The sequence below is a fragment of the Lytechinus variegatus genome, chromosome 9 (assembly GCF_018143015.1).
Source record: "Lytechinus variegatus isolate NC3 chromosome 9, Lvar_3.0, whole genome shotgun sequence".
NCBI lineage: Eukaryota > Metazoa > Echinodermata > Echinoidea > Temnopleuroida > Toxopneustidae > Lytechinus > Lytechinus variegatus.
Genome location: NC_054748.1, coordinates 961,202 through 981,369, shown reverse-complemented (window position 1 = coordinate 981,369; position 20,168 = coordinate 961,202). Strand labels below are relative to the sequence as shown.

Sequence of the window (20,168 nt, the reverse complement as noted above, 5' to 3'; positions counted from 1 at the left end):
TTATATCCAGAACACCTATCTGTGGATACCGCCACACGCCGCCAGTAATAACAGTAAAACACGTATGTAGGTCTGACCGTCTATATCACCATCAAAATAACCTCATTTCTTCATTAAATTCTTACATTCTAAACCCCTTTGATATCTTTAGATCGTTTCAATTTCATTCTCACCGTCTTCTCTCCTTGCTTTTCTTGTCTTGTTACAAACGGTCGTCTGTTTAACAGCAAATTCTCTTTTTCTACTTGTGTCGATTCTGGCTTCCTTCGCGGTGGCAGACCCATACAGCGTTAGCGCAGCGCAGTAGTAGACCTACACAGTTTGGGTTTCGCACGTACACGCACATAGCCTAGAGTCAGTAGAGAATCGACACAAGTAGAAAAAGTGTGGAAATTTGCTATTTAACAGGCGGCCTTTTGTAACAAGACAAGGAAAGAAGACGGTGAGAATAAAATTGAAACGATTTAAAGAAATCAGAGTGGTTTAGAATGTAAGAATTTAATGAAGAAATGAGGTTATTTTGATCGTGATATAGACGGTCAGACCTACATACGCGTTTTACTGTTATTACTGGCGGCGTGTGGCGGTATCCACAGATAGGTGTTCTGGATATAACCACACGCGTGTGGCTGGATGGTAAAGACACACGCGTGTGGCTGTATACACTGCCTTTAAATTTAACCCAGGGAACTCCCGCCCGCTACGCGGGCGGGAGTTTCCTGGCCTGGGTTACTACCCTTATAAAAATCACCAATGGTATTTGAATGGTGCCGAATGGTAGTTGAATGGTGATCTGAATGGTAAATGGTACGCGAATGGTATTTAAGTGGTGTTTCAATGGTAAGTTCTTAATGGTAATTGGTAGTTTATTTAATGGTAAATGGTATACCATATACCGAATGGTGTTTCAGTGGTATGTGACTAATGATATGATTGGTATGATGATTGGTATACCATTAACCCAATGGTGTCTCAGTGGTATTCAATGGTGTCTCAGTGGTATGTGCTTGTAATGGTATGATTGGTATGATGAATAGTATACCATACATCCAATGGTGTCTCAGTGGTATACAATGGTGTCTCAGTGGTATTCAATGGTGTCTCAGTAGTATGTGCCTGTAATAGTATGATTGGTATGATCAATGGTATACCATACACCAATGGTGTCTCAGTGGTATACAATGGTGTCTCACTGGTATTCAATAGTGTCTCAGTAGTATATGCCTCTAATGGTATGACTGGTATAATGAATGGTATACCATGCACCAATGGTGTCTCAGTGGTATACAATGGTGTCTCAGTGGTATTCAATGGTGTCTCAGTAGTATGTGTCTCTAATGGTATGACTGCATGGTATACCATACCCAATGGTGTCTCTGTGGTACAATGGTGTCTCAGTGGTATTCAATGGTGTCTCAGTGGTATGTGCTTGTAATGGTATGATTGGTATGATGAATAGTATACCATACATCCAATGGTGTCTCAGTGGTATACAATGGTATCTCAGTGGTATTCAATAGTGTCTCAGTATGCCTCTAATGGTATGACTGGTATAATGAATTGTATACCATGCACCAATGGTGTCTGTTACGGCGGCTAATAGTCAGAATTAGTTCCCAAAATTTACCTTTAAGAATATATGAGTAACACCCCTATTAGGCATGTTAGGAGTGTAACCCCTTATTTGCATATCTGTGGTCAAGCCCAAGGAGTGGGCATCATACTTGCACAAAGAGCTCATTGCTTAGAAAAGGAAAGTTGGATGCAGTTGCTATTGAAGAAGCTCACAGCAAGTTGACAAGAAATTCATCATTTTGGGGTATATAACAGTTGGTGAGTTTAATTATTCTCATTTATTATATTGCATAATGTTGTAATTAGATATTAATGTATTAATTGCAAGATTTCACTTAGAAGATACATATTGCAAGTTGGTCAGTAATTCTACCAACTCTCTCATGGAGTATATATATGTTTCTGTGATGCAAGATAATTATGTGTGCAGCATAATGGGCACACCCAGCAAGATATAATTTACATTTAATGTATGTTCTATTATATGTATGATAGATTCATTTTAGTTTAAGATTCATTCAATCCTTGTATATTATCTGGGATAAGTTGTTTTGAGTTATAGATTATGTATTCATTAGTAGCATCATTTTATATATCACATATTGTGTATATAGTCAAGTTAGGGAAAGAAGTGAAAGTAAGTTTAGAGCGAGAAGGAGTTTATGACTCATCATCATACTCTGGACAGTGCTCGCATCTCCTCACAAAGGGAAGCCCTACACTGTGCATACAATGCATGCAATACACAGATACCAGTGTGTGTGAGGGGATGCAGGCCACTCTCTGGCTGGTGATGAATCAGACTCCAGAGCAGAGTTTCAGAGAAAACCACTGTTTGAGGATCTGTTCCTACACAAACTTAATTCTCACTGATTCAAGCCAGTGTGAATGGGGTTTATAGGAATGTCATTTAGAGACAGTAACGAAAGTTTAGATTGAAGTTCTTATTAGTTGTACTACGGAAAAGTTAAAGGAATAATTCATGTGTGAAGTATACATGTATTTAGTTAATGTTTATGGTTGATGTTTAATCTCTTTGTCTAATTTATAGAATAGATCATGAATAACAAGTTATGATCAATGTATCATTAACGCATCTTATCACTATTTAGAGCCCGATTCACATTTGAAAGATAAGTCCACAAATAATTTACTTTGGTTTAATAAGAAATTAATCATATCACAATATTACATTTGGAGTTTATCATGTAGTTAAACAAGTATAATAACATAAAGTATTCATGTGTGTATGTAAGACAATTTAATTTAACTTATACAATTTACTTATTAATTCATGTTTATGTTTATTTGTTTCAGCTAACCACACACACACACACAGTGCCACACATACTCAGCTGTTTACACACACCTACACCTACGTCATATAAGCTCAAGCAGTGTTCACACATTACGTTCAAGTCGTGTTCACACGCAAGTTTATGTTAGGAATAAAGTGACACTTCGACATTTGGTATTGCTCGTCGATCTTTATCCATTGAATAAATGCAACAAGGCTTTATTGGTTGGAACTTTAAGACAAGGTCTTCGTGGTGATTATTTAAGCGTCGTGGTGACTTTCAAGTTCGTGTGCGTTAGAACGTTATAGTTTCCCTCCGTGTAGGAAGTTTATTTCGTGAGCTGTAAACGACCCTACACGTCAGTTAGCAACTCGATATATAAGTCAGTTAGCAACTTGATATATAAGTCAGTTAACAACTCGCTATATAAGTCAAGATGTCTTCTTCAGAAAAGAGTTCGACGACGAGCAAGCCTGGTGATCACTACAAGGATACATCAAGGGACTCGCCGTCAGATGATAGCACGCCAATTAAAGCAAAAACTGAGCAGTCAGAAGATGTCGCGTCAATGCGGCATTCTTGCCAAGGTTACGTAAGAAGCTTGGCAAGACAGTTTCAAGAACTTGAGTTTCTCATGCTAAGTGGAGACAACTTCGATGATGCTGAACTCAAGTACAGCCAACTTAAAGGTACATTCCTTCTATATGAAAGGAAGTGCAAAGACTACTTTCGCGAACTATCTTCAGATGAAAAGCGAGCTGAGATGAAATTGTATGAATCTCAGATGCAAAATAAAGCTGAATTTGATCGCCGATACTCAGAATGGGCTGATCAGATGAGACAACCCGTGGTGGAGGATCTACAATCTGAGAACTCAGACAAGCTATCTGTTCGGTCATCGGCAACAAGGAGAAGCGGCTCTAGTCGGGCAAGCGGCTTGAGCTCATCTTCATCGCGACTAAGGGATGTCAAGGTGAAAGCGCATCTCGCCAAGCTGAAGTTAGAACAATTAAAGAAAGCTCAAGAAGTTAAACGAGAGCAGGAAAGGCTCAAAGAACAGTTGGACGCTATGGAGATAGAAAATGAAATAAAAAATGCTGAGGTAGAAGCTCAGCTCTTAGAAGATATTGAGAGTGAAGTTGAGGTAAAGGTAAGAAATTACAATGATGTTAATGATATTATGCATGTACATGTACCACATAGGGTAAATAAGGAACCAAATAAGGAAGAGCGACCAACTGAAAATGTAGTTAAAGATACATGTAACACAGGTCTGTCTAATCTGAACCCTAATGCCCCAGTATGGCAGACTAACCAAAATGCAGCACAGGGACTTGATTTAACTCAACTCTTTCAGGCCCTGAATCTTTCTGCAAATCTCCCAAAACCTGATCTAATGACATTTAATGGTAAACCAATAGATTACCAGTCATTTATTAACAATTTTGAAATCAACATAGAAGGAAAGATTGCGGATAATAGGACAAGATTAATGTATCTCATTCAATACTGCTCAGGGGTAGCAAGGAGCAGTATTGAGAATTGTGTCCTAATGGGTGGGGACCTTGGGTACATAGAAGCCAAAAGAATACTCAGGGAACAGTTTGGACAACCTTACGTAGTAGCCCAGGACCATCTAAAGAGAGTCCTAAATCGCCCCCAAGTAAAATCGAATGATGGGGCTGGGATGTGGTCATTGGCTAGGGACATGCAAAGATGTCAGATGGTTCTTAGTCAAATGGGTTATATGGCAAATGTAAATAACTCAGACAATTTACTAAAGATACAACAGCTTCTCCCCATCCATCTCCAGTCAGAGTGGGCCAAGCAAGCTCACAGATTGATGGAGAACAATGCTGTTCCGACGTTCGAAGTGATGACAACCTTCGTGGAGAAGGCCGCTAAACTGGCCAACAATATGTTTGGCCAAAACATTGGGCGGTCCTCCCCGAAGGAGAAAACACAACCTTCGAAGACTCAACCTAAGAGAAAGGGCACCACCCTGACAACGCAAGGCAACAGCCAAAAACAGCAGACGCCGGGACAGGATAGCAGGCCAAGCAACAAGTGCCCCTGCTGTTCTAATGATCATAGGCTGATTGCATGCAAGGTCTTCAAGCTAAAGCCCTATGAGGACAGATTCAAGCTGGCTCAAAAGGTAAGGGTATGTTTCAACTGCCTCCTGCCATCACACATGGCTAAGAACTGCACCAGCGAAGGTAGGTGCAGGGAAGAAGGATGCCAGAAGAAGCATCACACCCTTCTTCATTCCTCCACGAAGCAAAGTTCAAGGACAGCTACAACTGGGGCCGGTGAAAGGGAAGAGATTCCACCTGAACCAGTGAGCGACGTCACAGAATCAGGTCAATGCCATAGTGTGTCTTCCCGAAAGAAGGTGTGCCTGAGAGCTGTTCCTGTGAAGGTCAGGGGCAAAGACAAGGACGTTTTCACCTGGGCACTCCTGGACCAAGGTAGTGATGTATCGCTGTGTGACAGGAAATTAGTGGAGGAACTGGGCATACAGGGAGTCAAAAGAAGCTTCCAACTCACCACAGTTGACACTGTGGGTACCACCAAGACTGGTCTGGAGGTAAGTCTCAAAGTAGAAAACATCCAAGACCATGAAAGCATAACGATGCCAAGAGTATGGACGGTTGAAAGTCTTCCTATATCTGAATCCTGCATTCCAGATGGCACAGATGTAAACAAATGGCCACATCTAAGAGGAATCGAACTTCCCCGTATCGAAGAAAGGGAAGTACGGATCCTGATAGGAGCAGACACTCCAGAGGCTTTCTGGGTGATGGAGCAGAGGATTGGGAAGAGAAAGGAACCTTATGCAGTAAGGTCTTTGCTAGGATGGACTCTTCTCGGACCAACAAGGTCAGCAGACTCCAACACTCCAAACCATGTCAACTTCGCTCGTCTGGAGGAGCAGAGGCTTGATGACCAGCTAAAGCAATTCTGGACAACAGACTTCGGAGCCTACATGGTTGGAGACAAGGTAGGAGAATCCATAGAAGACAGAAGGGCGAGAAAGATGATGGAGGAAAGTACTTCACTAGTTGATGGTCACTACGAAGTTGGTCTTCCATGGCGCCATAGTCCAGCATTCCTACCAGACAGTAGAAAGATGGCTGCCTCGAGGCTTCACTACTTGAAGGGAAAGTTCAATAGGAATGAAGAGATGTACAAAAAGTACAATGCAACTGTACAAGAGTACATAGACAAGGGCTATGCGGAAGAAGTTGGACCATATGAGCACCAAGGTTCTTCTACCAAGCCTCTGTGGTACTTACCACATCATCCGGTCCTGCACCCTCACAAGCCAAACAAGGTGAGGGTAGTCTTCGACTGTGCGGCACGGTCGAAAGGCCAATCCCTGAACGATCAGCTTCTACAAGGCCCCGATTATACAAACAGCCTCGTAGGAGTACTCACCAGATTTCGACAGGAACCTATTGCCTTGGTAGCGGACGTGGAAGCAATGTTCCACCAAGTCAAGGTGAGCAATGACGACAGGGACGCCCTTAGATTTCTCTGGTGGAAAGATGGAGACACAAGCCGTGAGCCATCAGAGTATAGGATGACGGTGCATCTCTTTGGTGCTACCTCATCACCGAGCATTGCTGGATACGCCTTGAGAAAGACAGCAGATGACAATGAGACAACTGACAACCATCAGGCAACCAAGATCGTCAGACGGAATTTCTATGTAGACGATTGCCTAACATCAGTAAAGTCTGCTGAAGAAGCCTCAAGGTTAGTTAATGAATTGAGAGAGCTGCTGAGAAAAGGTGGGTTTAGGCTCACAAAATGGATCAGTAATGACCGTAATGTACTGTCGTCTGTTCCAGAAACTGAAAGAGCAGCATCTGTACCCAATATGGATCTAGACAAGTTACCAGTAGAGCGAACACTTGGTATACTTTGGGATGTGGACCAAGACTCCTTCGGTTTCCAGGTGAATATCAAGGAGAAACCAACCACAAGACGAGGGATCTTATCTACTGCAAGCTCCCTCTATGATCCATTAGGGTTCGTAGCTCCCTTTGTCCTCCCTGCCAAAGCTCTGCTACAGAAACTTTGTAGGGAAGGACTTGGTTGGGATGAGCCCATTCCAGAGGACGACGAAAGGGAATGGAGCAACTGGCTCCAAAGTCTCCCAATTCTCACTGGCCTCAAGATAGACAGATGCCTCAAGCCCACCTACTTCAAGGACGTGGTGTCAGCCCAACTCCACCACTTCTGCGATGCATCCGAGATTGGATACTCATCAGTAGCTTACCTGCGCCTAACCGAGGAAAGCGGAAGAATACACTGCGCCTTCGTCATGGGTAAGTCAAGACTATCCCCATTGAAGACAGTGTCTATTCCACGACTGGAATTATCTGCTGCAGTTCTTGCAGTCGACGTCAATCGATTCCTGCAAGAGGAACTTGATGTTCCAGTAAATGAGACCTTCTACTGGACAGACTCGACAGCAGTCCTGCAGTATATTCGGAATGAAAGTAGGAGATTCCATACTTTCGTTGCCAACAGAGTTGCCAAGATACATGAAGCATCTCACGTATCACAGTGGCGGCACGTTGGAACAAAGAACAATCCAGCTGATGACGGTTCCAGGGGCATGACTGCAAAGGAGTTGATAGACAATCCTCGCTGGTTACAAGGACCACAATTCCTGCAGCAGGACGAGGAGAATTGGCCAGCTCCACCAGATGTCATCCAGGAACTTTCAGCAGAAGACCTCGAAGTTAAGAAGGTACAAGTCCATACGATCACCTCAAAGAACTCCATAGATGAGCTCATCACAAGATACTCATCATGGATAAGTCTTCTGAGAGGTGTAGCCTGGCTACTTCGATACAAGCAGTACCTCAAATCTCGGGGTGATGATAAGACAGTAACCGCTGATGACCTGTCGCCTCAAGAGTTGAAGGCTGCAGAAGTTGAAGTAATCAGGTACGTGCAAAATCAGAGCTTCCCAGAAGAGATGAATGAATCATCCACAAGACAAAAGTCATCTCGTCTGGATAAGCTCCATCCAATCAAGGTTGATGGTTTATTGAGGGTAGGAGGAAGGCTTTCAAGAGCTCCCCTAACAGATGAGGAGAAGCATCCTATCATCCTCCCTAATGACCACCATGTGACAACTTTGATAATCAAAGAGCATCATCAGCAGGTTGGGCACTCAGGTGCTGGAATCACATGGACAGCTCTGAGACAAAAGTTCTGGGTCCTCAGAGGAGGAGCAACGGTAAGAAAGATTATCGGCAACTGCTTCAAATGCAAAAGAAGAAACTCTCCAAGAGGGAAGCAGTTCATGGCCGACCTCCCTGAGGAAAGAGTGACCCCAGACAGACCTCCATTCACAACCACCGGATTGGATTATTTCGGTCCATTCCTTGTGAAAAGAGGACGCAGTCAAGAGAAGCGATATGGCTGTGTCTTCACCTGCCTTGCGTCAAGAGCAGTTCATCTTGAAGTTGCACATTCACTGGATACGGATTCCTTCATCAATGCTCTAAGACGGTTTATCAACCGTAGAGGATGTCCGGACAAAATATTCAGTGACAATGGCACCAACTTCAAGAGTGGGCACAGGGAGCTGAAAGAAAGCATCACGGTTCTAAACTCGAAGAAGGTCGGAAGGTATCTTGCCCAGACAGGAATACAGTGGGAATTCAACCCACCGGGAGCAAGCCACATGGGCGGAGTCTGGGAAAGGATCATACGTTCTGTAAGAAAGATCCTAGAAAGCCTTCTGAATCAGCAGACCTTAACGGACGAATCCCTCTTGACACTACTAACAGAAGTAGAGGCAATTCTTAATGCCAGACCCCTGACTAAGATAAGCTTAGACCCACGAGACCACGAACCTCTGACTCCGAACCATCTCCTTCTTTTGAGGAGAAGCCAATCACTTCCACCTGGCATCTTCAACAAGGAAGATTGCTACGTCAGGAAGAGGTGGCGACAAGTTCAATACATGGCCGATCAGTTCTGGAAGAGATGGGTGAAAGAGTATCTACCCCTTCTGCAAGAAAGACAGAAGTGGACAAAACCACAAAGAAACTTTGAACCAAATGACCTAGTCCTCATAGCCGATGACAACTTCCCACGTGGTCAGTGGCCCCTGGGTAGGGTTGTCGAAACTTATCCAGACAAGCAGGGTAGGGTCCGACAGGTTGAAGTCAGGGTTGGGTCAAAAATTCTAAAACGTCCCATTTCCAAACTATGCTTACTGGAAGCTCATGGTCATAATTCCTAATTTGGTATCTAATTTACTCTATCTCACTCAAGGTTGTGGTTAAGTTCTATTGTGTAACTCAGAAGAAATTTGATTATTGCGTATCCAATCAAGTACAATTATTTGATTTTAGGTATATTGCTCTTGTTATGTATTTCATGTATTTAATCTATACATGCGTTTCTTATATTAATGTTGTTATATGCCTGTTCAAGAAAAGTTTACTACGTTTGTTATAATATACTGGTATCATGTTTGGTGTGATATATTCACGCCGCCTTTGATAGTTAGAGAATGATCATCCTGTGGTCAGTTCATTGGGGCCGGTATGTTACGGCGGCTAATAGTCAGAATTAGTTCCCAAAATTTACCTTTAAGAATATATGAGTAACACCCCTATTAGGCATGTTAGGAGTGTAACCCCTTATTTGCATATCTGTGGTCAAGCCCAAGGAGTGGGCATCATACTTGCACAAAGAGCTCATTGCTTAGAAAAGGAAAGTTGGATGCAGTTGCTATTGAAGAAGCTCACAGCAAGTTGACAAGAAATTCATCATTTTGGGGTATATAACAGTTGGTGAGTTTAATTATTCTCATTTATTATATTGCATAATGTTGTAATTAGATATTAATGTATTAATTGCAAGATTTCACTTAGAAGATACATATTGCAAGTTGGTCAGTAATTCTACCAACTCTCTCATGGAGTATATATATGTTTCTGTGATGCGAGATAATTATGTGTGCAGCATAATGGGCACACCCAGCAAGATATAATTTACATTTAATGTATGTTCTATTATATGTATGATAGATTCATTTTAGTTTAAGATTCATTCAATCCTTGTATATTATCTGGGATAAGTTGTTTTGAGTTATAGATTATGTATTCATTAGTAGCATCATTTTATATATCACATATTGTGTATATAGTCAAGTTAGGGAAAGAAGTGAAAGTAAGTTTAGAGCGAGAAGGAGTTTATGACTCATCATCATACTCTGGACAGTGCTCGCATCTCCTCACAAAGGGAAGCCCTACACTGTGCATACAATGCATGCAATACACAGATACCAGTGTGTGTGAGGGGATGCAGGCCACTCTCTGGCTGGTGATGAATCAGACTCCAGAGCAGAGTTTCAGAGAAAACCACTGTTTGAGGATCTGTTCCTACACAAACTTAATTCTCACTGATTCAAGCCAGTGTGAATGGGGTTTATAGGAATGTCATTTAGAGACAGAAACGAAAGTTTAGATTGAAGTTCTTATTAGTTGTTGTACTACGGAAAAGTTAAAGGAATAATTCATGTGTGAAGTATACATGTATTTAGTTAATGTTTATGGTTGATGTTTAATCTCTTTGTCTAATTTATAGAATAGATCATGAATAACAAGTTATGATCAATGTATCATTAACGCATCTTATCACTATTTAGAGCCCGATTCACATTTGAAAGATAAGTCCACAAATAATTTACTTTGGTTTAATAAGAAATTAATCATATCACAATATTACATTTGGAGTTTATCATGTAGTTTAACAAGTATAATAACATAAAGTATTCATGTGTGTATGTAAGACAATTTAATTTAACTTATACAATTTACTTATTAATTCATGTTTATGTTTATTTGTTTCAGCTAACCACACACACACACACAGTGCCACACATACTCAGCTGTTTACACACACCTACACCTACGTCATATAAGCTCAAGCAGTGTTCACACATTACGTTCAAGTCGTGTTCACACGCAAGTTTATGTTAGGAATAAAGTGACACTTCGACATTTGGTATTGCTCGTCGATCTTTATCCATTGAATAAATGCAACAAGGCTTTATTGGTTGGAACTTTAAGACAAGGTCTTCGTGGTGATTATTTAAGCGTCGTGGTGACTTTCAAGTTCGTGTGCGTTAGAACGTTATAGTTTCCCTCCGTGTAGGAAGTTTATTTCGTGAGCTGTAAACGACCCTACAGTGTCTTAGTGGTATACAATGGTGTCTCAGTGGTATTCAATGGTGTCTCAGTAGTATGTGTCTCTATAATGGTATGACTGGTATGATGAATTGTATACCTTATACCCAATGGTGTCTCAGTGGTGTCAAATGGTGTCTGAGTAGTATGTGCCTCTAATGGTATGACTGCATGGTATATCATTATATACCCAATGGTGTCTCAGTGGTATACAATGGTGTCTCAGTGGTATTCAATGGTGTCTCAGTAGTATGTGCCTCTATAATGGTATGATTGGTATCAATATGGTGTCTTAGTAGTATGTGCCTAGTGGTATATATAATCATGTTGGATAATTGTAAAGCTATAGTGGCTTAGTGGTGTTTGCCTATTGAATGCCATTTGTGTTAATGGTGAATGATATGCCCAAGTGCATTACCCATTAACATAATTCCGAAGATTTAAAGAAAATATATCAAAGATTAAAAGGTATTTAGAGTTAATTAAATATCTGACCTGTGACTTTTATGCGAGCAGCTTCCCCAAATCAAGTGTAATCGCTCATGATTGTAAACATGGTCTCTTGCATTCTTTTAAATTGTCTTTGTCCTTATTAAGTAAAAGGTCTATATGTGTTTAAATATTATTGATCCAGTGGTTATGATACAATATTATAAATTTGTTATATTTTACAATTGTACATATTACCTTCTAAATTTAAATCTGATGCAATGGGTGCAAAAATAAAATCAATCGGTCAATGAAACCTTTTTGATAAAAAGGGTTTTAATTTTTAATTAATAAGTTTTATTCTATTTTTATAATCATTTTGCTTGTTTATGGCCGCTTTTTGTAAAAAGAACTATATACTGAGTGTTCCAAGAAGATATTTGCAATCAATCCCAAAATTCGATCAGATGCAAATTTACAGGTGATGATACATTAAGTTTATCTAGAACATATCAATTTGGATTTTTTTTATGGATCAGTTGCAAGTTTGCAATGAAAAGTATGACTCTCATGATTTTGGAGTCTGAAATTGATTTGCGTTCGATTGCTTCGATTGCAAGTTTCTTGCAATGCCCCATATTTTGCTCAAAATGAATTCACTGTTGGTTGTCTTGGTCCCCCAACCTCTATCAAATACCCATCCGCAAACCCTGATTTGGTCTGTCTGCAACGTCAAAAGCCCCATCTGAACCCATTTGTACGCTATTATAGCTGCTTCCAATCATGAATTATTTCACCCTTTTTTTACAAATGATATTTTCAAAATTCTAATTCTATTTTTAGACCCTAAATATTCTTTCCCACTTGTGGACGGCGTTTATAAAGAGGAGAGCTATTCTATAGACCGGCATTACTTGATTGAAATGATTTATCCACATGGTCTTGCTCCCTCACCCCTATCAAAATTCCCTGCCGCCATACAGGGTATAGTACAATGTAACAGAAAAGAAATCTACTGAATGAAATCTCAATTTCAATCATTACAAAAGCAAATTAAAAGGGAAGAGGAGTGAGTAAAAAAAAATATATATAAAGGGGAAAAAACAAGAAAAGAAAAAAGGCAAAGAAGAAAAGAAAGATTAACAGAAAAAAAAGACAACGAAAATAAAAAAGAAAAGAGAGAGAACAGGAAAAAAAAGTGAAGGGATCGAAAACTTTTTTCATAGATTCCAAGATCCAAGGAAAACAGTGGCACTCACGCCATCATGGTTTCCAACCCAGAAGCAATCGAGAGGAAAAAGAAGACACCCCTGATTTGGTTTTAATCCACCCCCTCCCCCACCCCCCCCCCCATATGCGTTGGCAAGCAGGGCTGGGCCGCTTGGCTGCTTGCTAGCTAGCTCTATTGCACGCGCGCGCACGTGCGTCTAACCGCCAATTACAATATTTGAAAAAGAAAACTCCATCTACCAGGACCGCCGTTTTGCTGTTGATAAGTCCGTCGATAATTCATCAAAAACTAAAGGAACATGGGTCAGATTCGGACAGCGACTTCAAAGTCATTTGTAGAAGTCTAAACAGTAAGTTCTATAACAATTTTCTTTGATTTATTTCTCAAATTGTCTCAAAATATTAGATGTCGGTGTACTGCCACGACCACTGCACTGCCACCGCCATTGCCCCGTTGGCGCTGGCCGCTGCTCTACGCGGCCGGGACGTGGCTATGACGATAGGGAGTGCTTATGCTTTGTGTTGGCTGAGTTTAGCTCGGGGAGCATTGAATAGATTAGTAATTCGCTCATATTGCCTGATGTTTATTGTCAATGTTTTACAAAAACCGTCTCTGAATACGTTGAATTCATGAATGAATGATTTGTTAAACTAATGTCAAGACTGTCAAAACGTTAATTGTGAAACACGTAGGGCCTACTGCACAACGTTAATTCACTGAAATTGAAAACTTGCCGACAAATAATGTTTTGGAATTAGGCCTATAAATTTGTTGTTGTTGATGGATGTTGGTAAATGAGATAAAATGGAGGTGAAACATGGAAGGGGTCCTAAAGTTTAAAAAATGATGAAGGCTACGCAGCCCCTATAAAGTGACACTCTACCACTCATGGCACGTAAGGTGAAATGTGCACTTTGTGTGTGGAACTGTGACTGGACAGAGTGACAAACGATTCCTATTCAATTTTTCTACAGAGGCTGCAATAATTATGCAGAGAAAAGTGGTGCTAATGCAGTTTTGCACTGGCCGATTACCAGCATACCTCATCACCAAAATTTGTTCCCAAATGTCATGACAGGTCTCTCAGTCACATTTCGATGTTAATACCACCGCTTTTCAAAATATCTGGAACGGCTGTATTTAGTCTTCGATCTCGATGCGTTGATCTAATCCGTAGACATCACTTCGCGGATTGCTTGGATTCGCTGTAATGTTTATTGGGACTGAAGTTAGCGAACAAATCATGCTTACATGTGGCGAACAAACAGCCAACATGCCACATGCGAATCTTCTGGTCGCATAACTTCGGTCCATATCAACATGACGGCAAATCCAAGCAATCCGCAATATTTTGAAAAGTGGTGGGCATATTGTGTATTGACCTCAAATGTGTGTAGACAATTTCTGGTGGGGAGTTTTGCTCGAAGTTGGCTGGTGTGAAACTTGTGAAGCATTAATGCGGGAGGGTATTATTAGATCTTTTCATGGGGCTAGGCATATCAATTTTTAAAGTAAATTTTATCCTTTTTTTAAGTTTGTCCTGTGATCACATTTTATCTGTTTTTATTTATTTACTGATCAAAACTTGCCTAAAACAATGTCTGGAATTCATCCACTGACATATGATTGTCCATGAACGGATCCATGATTTCTCAAAGGGGGTAGTGGGGCAGATTTTCCCAAGGAAACTTTAAATAACAAGCAAACCAAAAAAGAGATCCTCTTGTATGAGACAATATTTTCAATATAAATATTTGCTGTAACTTTCGAAGGGGGGGGGGGGAACACTTGTGTAAGAAAGCCACATTCTTATCTTGCTCTCAAGGTGGGGGCACAGGGGTCCATTGCAGAAAGAGTTGCGTTTAAACGCAGGTAAAAAAATCAATCGCAAGTCCCAAATGCGCGCTGTTGATTGGTTGAAAATCAAGTTGCGCATGATATTTAGAGTTGCGATTTATTGCAACTCTAAATATACAACGGACCCCAGGTCAAATGTGCCCACTTGGATCCGCTTCTGTGATTGTCAATACCAGGGAAATGGAATTTATGTCATCGATAACCCTCCTTTTGGAAATTGCTGCTCTGGAAATTTGATTTCAGATGACATAGCTATTACTAGTATAAATCATACACAGTTATAATACAGCCTTGTCTGAACTAAGCTGAACAATATCACATTTTCTTATTGTTTTCCTGAATTCTGGGCTGGTAATCAGAGATCCATGAAAAATATCTCTAAAATTAATGTTCTAAGATCATTCTTTTTCTATTACTATATTAGTATTCTATTTTTGTTTGTATCTGCACATACATGCAGATTTTACAACACTCAAATTGATTTTATTTCATTTTCAAAGTTTGGACGACGGATACACTGGATGATAAGGTTAATGGTCCAGCCTTATCTGGGAATGACACGACGGGTGTTGAACACAGAAAACGTGCCGTGTACAAGAAAAAAAATGGAGTTATGAAAGGTATGTGTGTAAGAATTTTCTTCAGTAGGAAAAATTGCAAAGCTTCATGAGATAAAACAGATTGTATTCCTGCAGTGGCATAGCTGAAAAAAAAAATCAGTATGTTGGCTGAGGGGGAGGGGTGGACGCTTTGTCCTCAGGTATTCATTTGTTGTGGTATTTGTCATCATTGGGGCCTCCCATTAGATAATAGGTTATTTTCTTCCCATCTATGGTTAAACATAAATTTATTTATCATATTTTACAAAATGTTTTTTTTGTTAGTATTTGTTAATTGGTACCATTCAATTGAATGGTAGTGTATACTGCAAATTTCTCGATATTTAAAAAAATATATGAACTTCTAAAGAAAGCTTACACACACGACAAGCATTGATGTTTTGAACCCGTAGCTAATATACTGTCCTTTGCATTGTTTTCATCCAATATTTCTTATTACAGCTTCAAGGAATTAATCCTGCCGGGTACCCATTCACTTAACCTGGGTCTAGTGCAGCACAGTGTGGATAAATTTCGGGCTGAAGGAAAACACACCATGGCTAGGACTCAAATTCATGACCCTCTGTTTGTAAGGTGAGAGTCAGAACCACTAGACCATGACGTACCCAAGCTGATGTCATATCCCCACTTGTTCTTTTGTATTTTATTACAAGAAGTCGTGCTTATTTACACTTTGTCCTCCGAGAACTATAAAAAATGGAGTGAAAATTTATTTCAAAGACATGTCCACCCTAACAAAATGTTGATTTGATTAAAAAGAGAAAAATCAAACATAAAAATCGGATGAAAAATAAGAAAGGTATGACATTTTTAAGTTTCACTCAATTTCACTTAATAGTTATATGCATATCCTGGTCGGTATGCAAATGAGGGAACTGATGACATCACTCATTCACTTTTCTTTTGTTTTTTTGAATATGAAATATAATTTTCTCCCCATTGACCTATGAAATAAAGTTTTATTTCTCACTGAACATGTGGAGTTACCATTGCTTAACATTATTTGGTTCAGTCCAGTTGGTCCTTATTGTCAAATCTGTAAAATTTGAAATATTGTAGAATTCAAACAATGAAAAACAAACCAAAAAGTTAGGGACATCATCGATTCTCTCATATGCATGTGGGTAAATTGTGCATATAACTATTTTGTGAAATATAAGCGAAATTTCAAAATGTCATAACTTTCTTATTTTGCATCCGATTTTGATGAAATATTTTGCATGATGCTTGCCTGATTTTTCTCTGTTGATTCAAAACAACCTTTTCTGTGGTGGACTTGACCTTTAATGTGAAGATATTCATTGCTGGAAATAATGATATGATACTTGGGACATATCATACACACATGTATGATAATATTAAATAATTATGATTTCATTTTATACAATAAGCATAGCAAATATTCCTGACGATCATGTGTACATTAGGTTAATTTTTTTACCAAAATATTGTTAAAATTTCAAATTCAATAACTTTGTTATTATTAGATGTTAATGAAATTTTCAGCATGATGCTTTTCTGATTCATTCTCTCCCTACCAAAATCTCCCCTTTTCTCATGCTTTCTTTCTATGGTCCCCTTCATTCTCCTTATAACTATTTTATGTGTAAAATGTAACCAGTCGTCCAACCCATTCGATTGAAGGGCTAGAGGTACTCGAGACTGAAAGTTATGTGATACAATTCAAAGTGTACATCAGACAAACAAAAAGCACTTAAAATTTCATCAAAATTTGTTGAGGATTAACGAAGTTATGATGAATTAAAGTTGTTATTTTTTGGTAAAACTGTTCTCTTCAAGTCCTCATGAATATACAAAATCACAATTTATATATTTTTTGTATTATATGAATTCAAATTTTGTCCAAGCTAGGTTGTAAAAAATTACAATTGACTACTGATTCTGTGTAAGACAATCATATTATTTCTCACACATAGTTGAGTTATTCATCTGATTCAGCACAGCAAAAATAGACAGAAAAGAAATAAGTGGGTATCTTGCTCTTGTATATATTATTTTCTATATATTTTGCAAAAAGAGGTCTCTATTTTTTTATGTTTTTTAGTGTTCCAAATTGAATAATTTTCTTTCCCTATTTTCATTATTTTCTTTCTATGTGTGATATATTATTTATTTCTTAATGTATCTTTATTGTATTTATGATAAACTTTTGGCATGTTTCTACAGTAAATCATTAAAAACAGTTCATCTTTTCCAGACTCGAATAACCTTATCGCTCTTAAACCAAGCTGTTTCTACAGACCAAAGAATCTGATTAACTTGCATTTCGCTTCGCAAATACGGCAGAAATCGGCAGAAATCGGAAAATTCAACCTATAACATCAACATTGCATTTTGGAATGTCAAAAATTGCATCTCGTCAGGAAAATTTTCAAAATTCATGGTAGATCTCACTCATTGTAGCAGGTATACATGTTTCGCGATCAGCTGGCGAGATTAAACAGGCCAGAATATATGTATACTGTGAGATCGCACTTCTGGGTTCAAGCACTTAAGCCAGACATGAATGCTATTTTGCCCCATGTTTACAGAAAAGTTAAACGGATTAACATGGCAATAACCATCTTTGAGAGGTGGTTATGAGAAACCGTATTTTGCGCGATGCAATTTATCAATTAACTGCATCGCGTTTGTTTCTACAGGAAACTTATCCAGGATTCTGGATACTTAGGCGGGTAATACTTTTTAACAATTCTTTGTAGAAACACGCCATTGATATATCTTTTTAGGTGAAAAGAAGAAAAGGGAACAATTTGGGGGACGGGGTACTATTTTCCCCCTTTTGGGGATATTTCATTTCTTCTAGGTGTGGTACCCTTTATTCATTTGGCCATGTGAAGGCTATCGCACATTTTGAGTTTAATCTTCAAAATTTGGTGTTCATTAGTTTGTTGTCCAAATTCTGTCTTGCATGTAAATTTGTTTATAAGAAGATTAACATAATACCTATGTGGAGTGTAATCATTGATCTCTTGTAGTGTCGCGCAGTCACATGTATTCATAATATGGTGCTTTTATACCATTCCTGTCAATACTCTTTTGTACTTGAACTTATTAGTAAAAAAAAATGTTTATTAATATTGTTGAAAGCAATTACACACAACAGATTTAACATCAAGTATCAGGTTTGTACGCAGAACAGTGGTTTTGCCAAGTACTCAATCCATGTAAAAAGCAATAAGAGAGAACAGGTTTATTCTTGGAAATGTTAGTCTTCATTTGTTGTGTTTTTCAATCAAACTCGATCTGTCTTGATACATGTTTATTTTTTTCATAACAAGATTGACAGAGATATCAACGAGTAGCTAAGACTAAGTCATATATATTAATAACTTATGTGCTTTAATTATAAAGTCTATACTTGTGAATACTCTGTGCCATTTATGCTGTACTTAAACTTCTTATAGTAAAAACAATTTAATGACGTTCTTGAAATAACTGCTTTCATTTTTTTTTCTTGTGTATACTTATTCCATTATTAAGCCTACCATTTACCCCAGAGATATGTTGTACACCATTGGTCTACCATTCACTGTACTTTATTGGCTTACTATACATTGCACATCTTTGTTCTTCTGTCTACCATTGGTCTACCATTGAATGTACACTTGTGGTCTATAGTGTATGACCAATGGTGTTATTTGAATGGTTGACTAATAGTATAGAGTGTATGGTATGACAGTATTGTATGGTAAATGGTAGGTCAATGGTGTACAGTGTATGGTAAGCCAATGGTGTATGGTGTATGGTAAGCCTACGGTGTACGGTGAATAGTAGTTCAATGGTGTATGGTAGGCCAATGGTGTACTGTAAATGGTAGGTCAATGGTGTATGGTAAAATGGTGTAAAGTGAATGGTCAATCAATGGTGAACGGTGTATGGTGTACGGCGAATGGTAGTTGAATGGTGAGTGTCGAATGGTACACGAATGGTGTACGTTGAACGGTATGCGAATGGTGTACGGTGAATGGTGTACAGTGAATGGTGTACGCGAATGGTGTACGATGAATGGTACGCGGATGGTAAATGGTACATGAATGGTGTATGGTGTATGGTCAATGGTAGGCGAATGGTGTATGGTGAAAGGCAATTGGTAGGCCAATGGTGTCCAGTGAATGGTGGCTGAATGGTAAATGGTAGGCCAGTGAATGGTGGCTGAATGGTGAATGGTGGTCAATGGTAAACCTGTCTATAGTGGCCATATGGTAGATCAATGGTGAATGGTGTTTGATCAATGGTATATGAATGGTAAATGGTGCTCATGAATATGGTAATAGTAACGTCCCAATTATTTAAATTAGTTTGAATGGTATACCATTGAGGCTTGAATGGTATACCATTGGTGTATGGTGGGTGCTGTGCGAATGGTATTCCAATGGTATATCAGTGGTGTATGATAAATGGTAGTCAATGGTATACCATTCAATTTTTTTTATAAGGGTATGAATTTAGCTCTACATAGTACTCTACGTAGTCGTAGGGTTACTCCCCACTGACGCCTGGGATCACGAGCTATATTCACCCACGTACTGGTACAAAACCTGAAACTTTCGCCCCCGAGATTTCCACTTTCCCTCTAAATCTAGCCCTAAAACATGTAGGCCTACCTGTCATGGGGTTCAACTTATTTTCCAAGTGAAGTAGATTACCGGGTGTAACATTTCTGCGATATTGATTTCATTTTTAAAGAAGAATTCATAAAAAACGAATCGCGCGATTTGCGTGCTGTCGCCAAGCGAAAGACAACGAAATCAAGATGGCGACATAAACACGGCCGTAAGCTCTTTCCATCTTTTCTACTAGCCAGGAGGCTTCTAAAGAGTAAAAAATCATTTACTAATACTATACTAACGTAGTCTTGAGGAAGCAATGATGATGATTTTTTTAGATATGTCATATACTTCTTCAT

The 20,168-nt window shown here is 39.1% G+C and overlaps 1 protein-coding gene across 1 annotated transcript; it reads left to right on the top strand.

Moving 5' to 3' along the window:
• The first annotated feature begins 1,611 nt into the window (after window positions 1–1,611).
• LOC121421168 lies at window positions 1,612–11,099 on the top strand. The gene is made up of 3 exons (XM_041615826.1): window positions 1,612–1,833; window positions 2,893–9,703; window positions 10,766–11,099. Exon 2 carries the CDS (start codon window positions 3,310–3,312, stop codon window positions 9,145–9,147), a length of 5,838 nt encoding a protein of 1,945 aa, XP_041471760.1. The 5' UTR covers window positions 1,612–1,833; window positions 2,893–3,309; the 3' UTR covers window positions 9,148–9,703; window positions 10,766–11,099.
• The last annotated feature ends 9,069 nt before the right edge of the window (window positions 11,100–20,168 follow it).